General features: G+C 41.3%; 1 protein-coding gene across 8 annotated transcripts in view; it reads left to right on the forward strand.

Annotated features, from left to right (window-relative positions):
• The window catches only part of VPS13B (vacuolar protein sorting 13 homolog B), an 804,655-nt gene that overhangs the window by 752,230 nt on the left and 39,571 nt on the right, over positions 1–12,854 (forward strand). For all 8 annotated transcript variants that reach the window (XM_023248521.2, XM_023248520.2, XM_045050210.1 and 5 more), the window contains 9 exons: positions 1,025–1,288; positions 1,959–2,042; positions 2,220–2,395; positions 3,120–3,290; positions 3,646–3,847; positions 4,972–5,160; positions 7,730–7,876; positions 9,892–10,175; positions 12,703–12,830. In XM_023248521.2, the coding sequence (XP_023104289.2) occupies positions 1,025–1,288; positions 1,959–2,042; positions 2,220–2,395; positions 3,120–3,290; positions 3,646–3,847; positions 4,972–5,160; positions 7,730–7,876; positions 9,892–10,175; positions 12,703–12,830 (1,645 nt within the window). The remainder of the gene's footprint in view (positions 1–1,024; positions 1,289–1,958; positions 2,043–2,219; positions 2,396–3,119; positions 3,291–3,645; positions 3,848–4,971; positions 5,161–7,729; positions 7,877–9,891; positions 10,176–12,702; positions 12,831–12,854) is intronic.

Below are 12,854 nucleotides of genomic sequence, written 5' to 3' on the forward strand. Positions count from 1 at the left end.
TACGTGTGTGATAGAGAGAGAGACTACTATTTTTATAATCTGGAAAAAATATTACAAACAAGAAAATCCAGTATATGAAAGTCCTTTGTTTTCCACTCATGGTGAATATTTGTATTACAGAAGGATTCACTGCATAGGAATAAATTTTGCATTATCTTTTCAACTTCAACTGATTTCAGAGACATTTCTTAATGCCTACTGTGAACCATACTCTTAGCTGGATGACAAATTGGGTAATACATGGGTTTAATGGGTAATTACGTGTGTTTTACAATGATACATGCTTCTTCTCTATGGGGATGACCTGAATAAAATAAAATAAGGCATCTGAGTTAAAAGTTATTTTTTTATTATCAATTTATAAAATGATCTCTTACTGCGTAAGACTGCAGGAAGCCCTTGGAAACCAGCCTTGGGAATAGATACATCACCAGTTGGCCTCTCAGCCACCAGAGCCGAAGTCTTGTTTTCAACCCCCATCTTTTTTGACTGCCACATTATGGACACCACTCACTACCACATCTTGGTCGGTCTCTGCTCTTGGAGTTTCAGCAACACCACTTCTCCTGGTTTACCTCCACCCCTCTTTGCCTCTTCTTCTCCGGCCCCTGGCCTGGCTTCTTGCCTCTGAGTCTGCCCCTAAACTCTTGGTCAGTTGCTAGTTTCAACCTCCACCTCTTTTCCAGGTCAACTATCTTTTGTGTGTGCACATTTGCAAGGCTTTCATTCCATAGGTCTTTTATCTCCCGCCCCACCTCACTCTCAAGCACACAATCAGTGTTTCTAGCTGGATGTGGACCCTGCCTGTGCCTGTCTTTTGAGTGCTGTAAACTCAACATGAACAACGCAAATACGACCAAGCCTTTCTTTTGGTATGCTCCAAATAAGCTAATGACTTCATTTTCTTTCCGTTAAAACCAACAAGTTTACTGTCAGAACAGTTATGTATTTCCAGTTCATGAAATCTGAATTGATGGAGCTTTATTTGTGTTATTTATTTGTTTGTTTATTTATTATCTTTTAGATTATCATCTGTGGAAGACAGATCATCTGTAGTTACTTGTCTCAAAGTATAGAACTAAAAGTCGTTCAGCATTACATTGGTCAAGATGGAGAAGCTGTGATTCGAGAACATTTTGACTGCCTCACAGCCAAACAGAAATTGCCTTCATACATACTGGAAAACAGTGAACTGACAGAGTTGTGTGTAAAGGCCAAAGGAGACGAAGATTGGTCAAGAGACGTGTGTTTGGAATCTAAGTCCCCTGAGTATAGCATTGTCATTCAGGTATAAGAAGTAGTACAATCTGGAATAGAGCAGCTTTAAAATTAACATTCCTCATTATGTTCTTTATTCACTATAGCACTTTATCTAAAAAATGACCTGTACAAAAGAGGGAGATCTGAAATAATATAAAAGACTTTGAATGTTGCTTCTCAAAGTGTTTCCTCCCATCCCACAGCCACACAGGAGTTCTTAGAGCTAAGACACTACTCCTTTCAGGTGGAGGCAAGTTCTATCTTGAGAAAGATCCTGATGCAGCAGGGCTTGGGGTGGAGGTGTGGGGGAGGGGGTGAGGGAAGGGATGGTGTTCTCCCCACTTGAAAAATCTTGGCAGTGGGCTATCAATTGCTTATCTCTTTATTGCCTTCTGCCATCATCACTTTCATTCCCACGAGGGACAAATCTTCTCAGCCATTCTCCCACCCAGTCTTGTGTCAGTCTCTCCTCATACCAAATCCCCTTGTCTTTAAGAAAGCGTTGGCTTCATGGACTCACTGCACGTTCACTTTATACCATAATGAAATCTGTTTTTGCTTAGTTATTCTTTTTTTTTAGTGGCTTTTTTCTATAACTTTAAATTGTTTAATTCTCGAAACTGACATTATATCTGTGCCTCATTTTGATTAATTAATAAACTAGTGTTTAATAGAAGCCTTTACTACCTCATATGCAGGTGCCATCTTCAAACAGTTCCATTTTTTATGTGTGGTGCACAGTTTTGACATTAGAACCCAACTCTCAAGTGCAACAACGAATGGTGAGTGCTTTCCAATCCTAAAATATGGTATATGACTCTGACCTCTCCTGTTCTGAAATAAATTAAGGTCAGAGTGACCCAGAGAAGAGATTTATTACAAGTTTGTTTCAGCATCAAACAGCTGGAATACTGCAACAAAGCAAATATGAAAGTTGTTCTGTCCTTTTATTTTTATAGATTGTGTTCAGCCCTCTTTTTATCATGAGAAGTCATCTTCCAGACCCCATTATCATACATTTGGAGAAAAGGAGTCTGGGATTGAGTGAAACACAGATTATTCCAGGAAAAGGACAGGAAAAACCACTGCAAAACATAGAACCTGACCTTGTACATCACCTAACATTTCAAGCAAGGTACTGGAAAAGTCCTCACATTTTTCCTAAGAGAGATTCAGTAGAAAAGCAACTTTGTATTATGGAGGGGAAGAAGGGACGTAGAATTTTTTGTAGGGTTCCTTATGAGAATGTTATTTTAAAATTGCCCTGCCTAGGGGCGCCTGGGTGGCTCAGTCGGTTGAGCGTCTGACTTCAGCTCAGGTCACGATCTCGCGGTCCCTGAGTTCGAGCCCCGCGTCGGACTCTGGGCTGATGGCTCAGAGCCTGGAGCCTGCTTCCAATTCTGTGTGTCTCTCTCTCTCTCTGCCCCTTCCCCGTTCATGCTCTGTCTCTCTGTCTCAAAAATGAATAAACGTTAAAAAAAAATTTTTTTTTGAATAAAATTGCCCTGCCTAGTGTTCTCTTATCCTCTTCAATAGTTTTCGATAAAATTCAGCCTCTTTCATTAAACTTAGAAATAAATAAGAGGGATCAGAAAATTTAATTGACACATAATTTCTCTAGTGGAAGAAGAAATGAATAGAGCTCTCACCCAAGAACATGGGGAGCGGGGGCAGGGAGAAGGGGCCAGGGCCCATATTATGCAAAAACTGTGTTACCAATCCCTAAATCACCAAAAATTGCCTCAATCTCACAAAAAAGTATTGGTCTATAATACATCTAGGGTTATATTTTTTCAATAAATTGTCTGCCACTTTAGAAATCTGGTATTTACTCCTATTTTTTCCTTTCGACTGCCTAGAGAAGAAGATGATCCCTCACACTGTGCTGTCCCCATCTCTACATCCCTCATTAAGCAAATAGCCACTAAGATACACCCTGGATGCACAGTTAATCAGATCCTTGATGAATTCTATGGGCCAGAAAAGTCCCTTCAACCCATGTGGCCATATAATGAAAAGGATTCTGACAGGTAAGGTTCTCCAGCAATCTTTGTCTACAAACATTTACCAATATTAATAAATGACCATTCACCAAAATGCTAGATACCATAAAAGGTGTTTTTAAAAAGAAGATATATGCATGCATCTATCCAATTCTGACCTTTTATTGTCTGGGTAAATGTATTTTGTAGACTGCTTTACTCATAACCTAGAACGTAATTGCATGAAAAGTTTCTTTCTCCTGGATGCAAATTCAGCGTTGGATGAGTCTAGTGTGAAAAGGTGTCATACAAGCGCATTGTGTGTCTGGAATCCTAAACATATTTCATGAATACTGAAGTCATCATTTTTCATTGAGTCTCTTGGATGTGGTATTTGGAACAGGAATGAACAGCTGAGTCAGTGGGATAGCCCAATGCGAGTGAAGCTGTCAGTCTGGAAGCCATATGTTAGAACGTTGTTGATAGAACTTCTACCCTGGGCCCTGCTTATCAATCAATCCAAGTGGGACCTCTGGTTGTTTGAAGGAGAGAAGATTGTTCTACAGGTTCCTGCTGGCAAAATTATTATCCCTCCTAATTTTCAGGTACTATAACCTTTTTTTTAGCTAATATGAATTCTTTGCTTTCAACAGCTAGCCTTTATTCTGAGGTTGCATTTATGTTCTTAACAGAATCAGTTGTAGAAAATTGTCGTCTTAGATGCATGTGTAAGGGGTATGGAATGTTCTTTGATATTCAAAGACATTTCAGATGTCTTTTTTCCCCCATCAGCAGTATTCACGCTTGAGTTATCATTAAATTTGATAACTTCTAGTAGTTACATTTTCATTTTCATTGTGTACAGGATATTTGACAAGCATTAGGATTGGCCTACCCAGGGCCTGTTAAGGATATAGAGTCATATTCTGTGCTAACCCACTCCCTAGATAGATTTGTGGTTCTTACAGAAATTCTCTGGGATCTGCAAGGTGGGTAAGAATTGAGGATTTCTGAACAACTGTTTTTGTCAGGGCCCCCTTTTCCTTTATAAGTGGACTTGGATATCCATAATCATAGATGTCCACCCAGTTGTTGATAATAACAATATGGAGTCATTGCTGGCACAGGGGGAAACCCTAATGTAAAACAGAATTTCGCAGCAAGACTGTACTCCATCACAAGAGAACTTTCTTGATAAGGCTAACCCATTTCAAGAAGTACATAAATCTGTAAGAAAACAGAGTACATGGAACTCCTAAATAAAATGTTTTTCTGGTGGGGAACAATTGAAGAGTACTTTTTTTGAGCTACAGTTCGTGAACATCTTTATTCAATTGCATTTCCCTATTTTTTTTCTTTTTTTTTTAATAATCAGATGATGTTACCTTATGGAATTAGAATGCTGACCTACATGTACCTAAGGTTGCATATTATTCTTTTGTCGAATGAAATGAAACCCTTAGTTTTTAAGTTTTGTTATTTATAGGGGAGCCACAGTTGGGGTTGCTTTTTCCCCCTTCCATAAATATGAATTCCATTGTGAATCAAAGAAAACATTGGGAACTAAAATAAAATGTATGTTACCATTACAAAAACAAAAACAAAACTCATAAAGGGATTTGGTTGCCTAAGTAGACCTATTATATAATATAAAAAAAATTCCTGTGAATTGAGGTAAAAATATCACGGTTAAGGAAAATACTTTATAATTGAGGCATTATTTTTCCAGGAGGCTTTTCAAATTGGAATATACTGGGCAAATACGAACACTGTGCATAAGTCAGTAGCAATTAAACTGGTCCATAACCTGACATCTCCAAAGTGGAAAGATGGAGGTAATGGTGAAGTTGTGTCATTGGACGAAGAAGGCTTTGTTGATGCTGAAATAAGACTCGGTGCTTTCCCAGGACATCAGAAGGTAGGATCAAAGTCTGCATGGCTCAGGGGAAATAGCATGCCTACCCCTCCACCTGTTTAAAATGAGTCTACCCCTTTCTTTTTAATCCAGTTTTGGTACAACTTGCTCTAGACAATTTATAACAGTCCAACACGTGATTTCTTAGACCTCTGTCTCATACAGGTTTTTTTTTCCTTTAGCAGTGATAAAAGCCATGTCACATAATTTATCCAATAACCACTCTATTTCGGAACACTCAGCGGTCACTTGATTGATCGTATGTGGGGGAAAAATGAACTTATTCCAAAATATCCACAAATGTACTTGGCCTCCTTTTCTTAGAGCAGGAAGTACAGTTGCTAACATTCTGTGCACTGAGTGAAAGGACAAACCTCCTATAGCAAAGGTTACGTTCCTGGAAAGGGCGTCCTGAGCAAAAGCCGCTCTAATTTTCCCATGGTGCCAAATGTTATGAGGAAGTTATATTCCTAAACAGAGGACTGGTTCTCACTCTTTAATGATATGAATGCAGAAAACATACTTAATCGGCTATTCAACTAAATACAAATGGTGCATGATCTTCAGCATCAATCTTTTCTAAACTCTGTGAAAACCAATTAAGTTCAATAATATAGTAACAAATCACAGCAACCGGTATGCATGAAAGCACAATATCATAGTGTACCACGTTAAGGTCTCATGCTGTACTTAACAATATCTTCGTTATTTTAGCCCTCCCAATCAGAAGAAGAAGGGCTACTTCATCATAGTAGTATGATTTAGAATGACCTTTCTCTGGGGAGAAGTTAGATTTTGACAGGCATCTTTGAAGAGCCTCTCGAAAAAAAGTTAGGGTCATTTGGTGACTTTTTAAAAATAAATTTCTCTATACAAAGAAGTTGGTTTCTCTTCAGTATTCCAGGCTGGTATCCATTTCCTCAGAGTTGTCTGGGCAACACATGTTTATGTTCTGCCGGCCAAAATACTGTAACATGGGTGTAAATGGCAAAGAGCTGCAAGCGTGAATCACCCAAAGCTGAATAGTTGTAAGTTGAGAACGACCATCAAAACCTGGAAAAAAATGTGATGCCATACAACCCAACACCCAATACCTCCAGCACCTCACAAAGTGGCCACAGCAAATGCGGAATAAATGTGAATGAATGAATGGACTGGTGGAAAATATATTATTGCCTATATTTATATCATTATTCTTTCCTGGTGATTCTCAAACTTTTTAGTGTCAGGACCCCTGTACTCTCTTAAAAATTATTGCAGACCTCCAAAACCCTTTTGTTCATGTGGGCTATGGCTATTGATACTCATCAAACTAGCAATTAAAGCAAAACTTTAGACCCCAAGAATACACAAACATACATTCTGTATGTATGCCACGACAGTAATGACATCATAGGTCATATAACCCCTGGAAAACTTCACTGTACACTCATGAGGGAATTTGAATGGAAAAGACAATAGCGTCTTGGTATTTATTATGAAAATAGTTTTGACCTTTGGACACCCTGAAAGGATCTCATAGACCCTCCCCCCCCCCACCGCCCCCAATACACACACACACACACACACACACACACACACACACACACACACACGGATCCCAGGCCACACTTTGAGAACTGCCGTCCTGACATTACCATTTACTAAGCGGATATCTTTTCTGACCACCAGTCCGTCATACAACATGGTAAGGTAATGAGATGATACACGCAGAGGTTAAGAGCTGTACCATAGGACCAGACTGCTTGGTTTTCAATCCCAACTAGACCCTCTCTGTCTTTTTTACCTTGGGCAGGCTACGTAACCTCTTTGAGCCTCATTTCCCTCTTCTGTAAAATGAAGACAATAGTAGCTGCCCCATGTGAGGATTCTGTGAGTTAGCATGCGTAAGTACTTACAAGTGGAGCACAAGAAAGCAGTATGCCACGGCCACTCGATGCTGTTCTTAGGGCTCCCGTTGGTCCCTCGCAGGCCTTTCGTGAGGTAGCTGCCACGATGAGCATGAGGAAGAGGAGGAGGAGTGCTCGACTTCATGTTGAAAACCTGAGTGACCTCTGTTTACATACAAGTGTTCCTGCATAAATACTTTGTGAGGGAATTGGCTAAATAACTTGGAAACACCAGAAATAACTGGTGTGCCAGGACCCCTGTTGTAAATAGTGGCCCTTTGGGGAGCTGGGACGTCTTTGAGACTGAAAGGGGACTCTGATAAATATGCTGGAACATGGGGCGCCTGGGTGTTTCGGTCGGTTAAGCGTCCGACTTCAGCTCAGGTCATGATCTCACGGTCCGTGAGTTCGAGCCCCGCGTCGGGCTCTGTGCTGACAGCTCAGAGCCTGGAGCCTGCTTCCGATTCTGTGTCTCCCTCCCTCTCTGACCCTCCCCCGTTCATGCTCTGTCTCTGTCTCAAAAATAAATAAACGTTAAAAAAAAATTTAAATGTGCTGGAACAAAAGGTAAAATTGGTATTGTCGTGGGCAAGCTGAGAGATAAAATGGCCCTTTAAAAAAGGAGAAAGTTTTACGTGCCTTATAATGTTTTCAAAATCGTTCTTTCCTCACTTGTCTTGCAGTTATGTCAATTCTGCATCTCCTCCCTGGTTCAGCAGGGTATACAGATTATTCAGATTGAAGACAAGACTATGATAATCAATAATATGCCCTATCAGATATTTTATAAACCGCAGTTATCTGTCTCCAAACCCCACTCTGGAAAGGAGGTAAGCAATCGATAGCATTATTGATTTGTCTTAAGTTTCGATCAATTAGCGATAAGTAAGATTAAGGTTTTAGCCTAGAATAAAGAAGGAAACTAACACTGAATGTAGGTAAAGAGAAATTTATTTTGTACTGAATTAAAACCACGGATGTCGTGGCCAGCGCTTCCAGGTAATGAACACGCAGCAGGTCCCGACGCACTGCTGGATTCGTGTCGTGTGTGCCCCAGCCGCTGGAGGCCACAGCACACTCGGCTAGCATGCTCGCGAAGGCAAAGCCCCGCCCGCGGGGCAGTGGCCTGAGGGCTGGCTCCCGGGTGTCGTGGAAAAGAGCATCTGCCTCGATCTGCCTCGCAGGCTGCGGTGCCTGGAGGAGCCGTGTGGGCAGAGGGCTCGGCCCCAGCTGAGCCACGCGTGTGGGAGCCCTGACTTCTCTGCCCACAAGGAGAGTAACTGTGAAAAGGTACCAGCCCATTTATGTTAGCATCCCACTGGCAGAATATGCAGAAAATAAATCCAAGAAAGATTTTTGATTCTCTTCTTTATACAATTAAAGTGAACACTTCTATTTTGAGAGAGTAAGGAGATATTTTAAAAGGACTTAAAAACATGATATGCTAAGTGGTAAGCTGTTGTTTTACGCTATTGAAACTATCACGTAGGAAAGTATTTTCTTTCTTTAGCTATGTCTGCATTTATTTTTATCCCTTTCAGCTCCTAAAAATTACATTAGAACACTAAAACAAGATGAAAGTCTTACTCTTCTAAGCTTACAGTGCATGATAGTATTTACAAAAATGTCAGAATAATCGAATTTCATTTTGGTTCTTCAAAGTATCAGTAGAATAACTATGTGACCAGAAGTACCCGGTCGGGAAATAGAAGTCAACAATGTTTCCATTTTAGGTGAGGATTTGGCAAGAGAATCCGCATGTGTGCAGATAATTCTCCTGCTCCTCCCCACCTTTCGGGCTTCCTGAGACCTTCGGTCAGGGCTTTCCACGCTGACATTTCCTCCTCTGAAAATAGGCATAATTTTTCATTCCTTACAGGTTTTTGGTGACAATTAGATGAGCTAATATGAGTAAAAAGGCCAGGCACTCAGGAAATGGTAGTAGCCGGCGGCAACCACAACCCCAGCATCACAGTGAACTCCTGCTTTGCCTCAGCTCCCTGGAGAAGAGGGATGGGCCCACGTACTTCCAGGCAGCTGAGGAGTGGCCCCTTTTTCAACCATACCCTGCTTCAGGCAGGTGTAGGCATTATTTTTAAAGACATGACGGTCCCTAGCCTCTCAGAGAGGTGTGTGGAACAGTGGGAAACCCCCCAAATGGGAAGCAGGAAGCCTGGCTCCAGCTGGGCTTTGCCACTCACTGTCTTTGTGATGTTGGACAAGTCAGCAGGTCTCTGGAAAGCGGCTTCCTCAGATGTGAAAGCAGAGTTTTAAATAAAGTATCTCTAAAGGTCCTTTTTAAGTCAAACTTCTGAGACTTTCTAATGTGCCAGAAACCCTGTGGAATTTCAACTGAGGGTTGGGATCAGAGTTTCCTCCTCCCTCAGGATGAGCCTTAAACAGAGTTTGTCTTCTGAGCTCCCGGTTCACTGTTCTGTATCTCATTCAGCTCTCTTCTTCCCAAGGCCCCTCAGCGCGCACCCTTTCAGTCCGGTCATACCCATCCAAGAGGACTCTCTCCCCAGCACGTGGCATGTCGACCCTCACGACATCTGGATTTTTGCAGTACCTGGGGGACATTGAGAACTTTGCATCACCTTCTAAGTCACCCCGGCCCTATCATGTTTCATTATGCCTAGAAAAGCAGACCCTGCCCCTATTGCTTGTAATAGTCTCATTGGGGCTTTCTCATGGGAATGGGATTCTCACATGCCCATGTCCCCCACCCAGCCACCTCCTGAGACTACATGGTTATGGTTTCGTAGAAGCTGTGCTTTCAAAAGCTTCCCTTCTCTCCATTGGTGCAGTAACCGTGCTCTCTCGGCATTGTCTTTTCTTTTCTCAGTATTTTCACGTTCCAGACAGTGCCACTTTCAGCATCTGCGCAGGGGGAGAGCAGCCTGCTGTGAAATCCAGCTCCCTTCCTTGCTGGGACCTGATGCCCGATATCAGTCAGTCACCACTGGATGCCTCCATGCTGCAGAAGCAGATCTTGCTGGCCTTTTCTCCTGCCTCAGGTGCCAACAGTTCCCAGTGCTGGAGCCTGCCGGCTATAGTTAAACAAGAGTTTCCCAGACAGAGTGTAGCCGTGCCCTTTGGAAGTTGTGGGGAAAATGGATTCTGCACCAGGTATTTTATCTCCGTGTGAATGCCCTTCTTAGCTTGTTGCGATAGCTCTTCATCAAGGCACCAGGAGAGACAAAAACAGCTGCATTGCTCACCACGTGTAAAACTGGGTTTGACTTTTACTTTTTTTAATGTGTATTTACTTTTGAGGAGCAGGAGAGGGGCAGAGAGAGAGGGAGACACACGTGAGCAGGAGAGGGGCAGAGAGAGAGGGAGACACAGAATCTGAAGCAGGCTCCGGGCTCTGAGCCATCAGCACAGAGCCTGATGCGGGGCTTGAACTCACAGACCGTGAGATCGTGACCTGAGCTGAAGTCAGACGCTTACCTGACTGAGCCACCCAGGTGCCCCAGGTTTTACTTTGTTTTTTAATGGCTTCTAGACATCGTACACAATTGGGCAAACATTGTGATCACATGTGGGTTGCCCCAGCGTACTCCTGATGAGATTTTTCCCTTATTGCAGCTTATGGGGGGTGGGGGTGGGGGGGAATGATGGTGTTTGTGGCATGAAATAGCAGCAATACATCAAAATGAAAAGATAGCCTTCTATGATGACTTCTTAGCCTCTGTCAAGGGTTAAAATATGAGAGAGTCAAGTTGGAAAACCTTTTTCCTTTCCCATATTTTACATCTACTTCAAAATGGAATTTTTCTTTAAAAGTCATTAGCAGAGATAACTTAGATAAACACAAGTCACAGAAGACTCTGTTCTGTGGTTGTTCCTGCACGCAAGTTGCTCCAATTACCGATTACCAATTATGCAAATAACAACCACAGAATCAAGCCGGAGACATGTAATGGTTTGTTCATACTGGACTTTTATTTTGTGGTTGTTTTGCATGCAATACGTCCTTTCTGTAGCTGTCGGGAATAACTTATTTATGGTATATGCAAAAAGTACAGAAGAAAACATCTTGTGATCTTCTTAGAGGTACCTTTTTCCCGTGATTGTGATTTTACAGACTTCATTTGAGATTCGAGCTATCCTAACTTTTTGATGTCTACAGAGATTTCTAGTAGTAATATTTTAAACGATAACTTCCCAACTCACGTTATCCATAATAGTAAGGCCCTGTTCCCTACACATATCCCTTCTTCCTTCACAACATTCAGAAACATCCTGATTTTATAAACACTTTTCATCCCTGATTCTGAAGAGGAGTGGTTATATTTATATTCTGGCTGGAGAAGTTCAGTGTGGTGAGTTGAAGGAAGTATTTTTGAAAGTGATGTGAACCTATGTCGAGAAAACAAAATTTATTTTTAAAACTGAAAGCCAAAATTTAAAATAAAATTGCATTTGGAAATGATGTTTAAAATTCTAAGAATTCTAAGACACGATTGTATTAATATAACTTAATCTTATCTACAAATACTAAACTAGATATTAGATTGAAAATACCATATGTTAGTCCTGGCCCCCAGCTTTCTTGGCTAGCAAGAAGAAATTCTCTGAGGTTGGCTTGCCCCAGCTCTTTCAAAATTAGGCTGGGAAAAGAGCTTTGGTATGAATCCAGGGACTGTACTCAGCAAGTGAATTCGCTTCCTACAAGCCCCATCTCCTCTTCCCCCTCCTCCCCTCAGTCCTGCCGTGCACCTTTGATGTGTTATTAATGTGATTTCCCCAAACGCTACTGGACAATTCACTTTGGCATTTCAGGCAAATACTATGGGAAGAGCTCATCTTGGTGAACAGGGTAAATGGCATTTGGGGAATTCTTTAATGCATCATCAACCCCTTTTAATCAGTGTAAACTGAGGACTACATTTGGCAAATATCTGATTTCTTTGATTAATTTGATCAGTCCATGTAATTTAAACCTCCGAGAGGATTTTTTTTGTCCTGTTTTGATACGAAATATTGTTTGGTAGTCTATGATGTAGACTGGAAGAGTTTTGTGTCTCCACTGTAGAGGACAGCCTATGCCCACACAGCACTTTTTCTAATGCCGATTAATACAGCTTTGCTCTTGGTATGCAAAGTGGAGGTCATGTCAATATGATGATGTGACAACTGACAGCAAGCATTATGAGCCTACCTACCTTTCGAATATAAAAAGAGCAAGTACCCATGTTCTCTAGCAGTCTTTCTAAAAGCATATCAGCTCCTCTTAAGCCAAAATGTGCCAAGCACTTCTGAAGAAGAAGGCCCTGCATGTGTAGAGTTTAAGGCACATCTGCACAAAGGAGAGCAGAGGAGGAGGAAGAGGTTAGCACACGGTTGGCCAGAATTCTAAGTGGTAGAAGTTATGGTTTTCCTCTTTGAAATAATTTTTTACGTCTTTGGATATTTCATGATAATTATGTGATACTATTGTCGAGAAAAAGTTGGTAAAGCTGTAATTAGTATAAGACCATTACTAGATGAGAGGATGGCCTCCTTTCTCTGGAAAACGCTTCTTCTGATTGATAAAAGAGATGGTGTTGTGCAGTTCTGAATATTACAAATCTAAATAAACATGTACCATGAGAGGAAGCATTCATTTTTTTCTAAACCGCTTCTGTCATTTGATTTGATTTCATTCCAGGGCAGTAGCACTGACATATCAAGAACACTTTGGAGTGACTTATTTAACCCTCTCAGAAGACCCTAGTCCTCGGATAATTTTCCACAACAGATGTCCAGTAACAATCCTTATAAAGGAAAATATTAAAGGTATATTTTATCGCATTGAATCTA

Source organism: Felis catus, chromosome F2 (genome assembly GCF_018350175.1).
Source record: "Felis catus isolate Fca126 chromosome F2, F.catus_Fca126_mat1.0, whole genome shotgun sequence".
Classification (NCBI taxonomy): Eukaryota; Metazoa; Chordata; class Mammalia; order Carnivora; family Felidae; genus Felis; species Felis catus.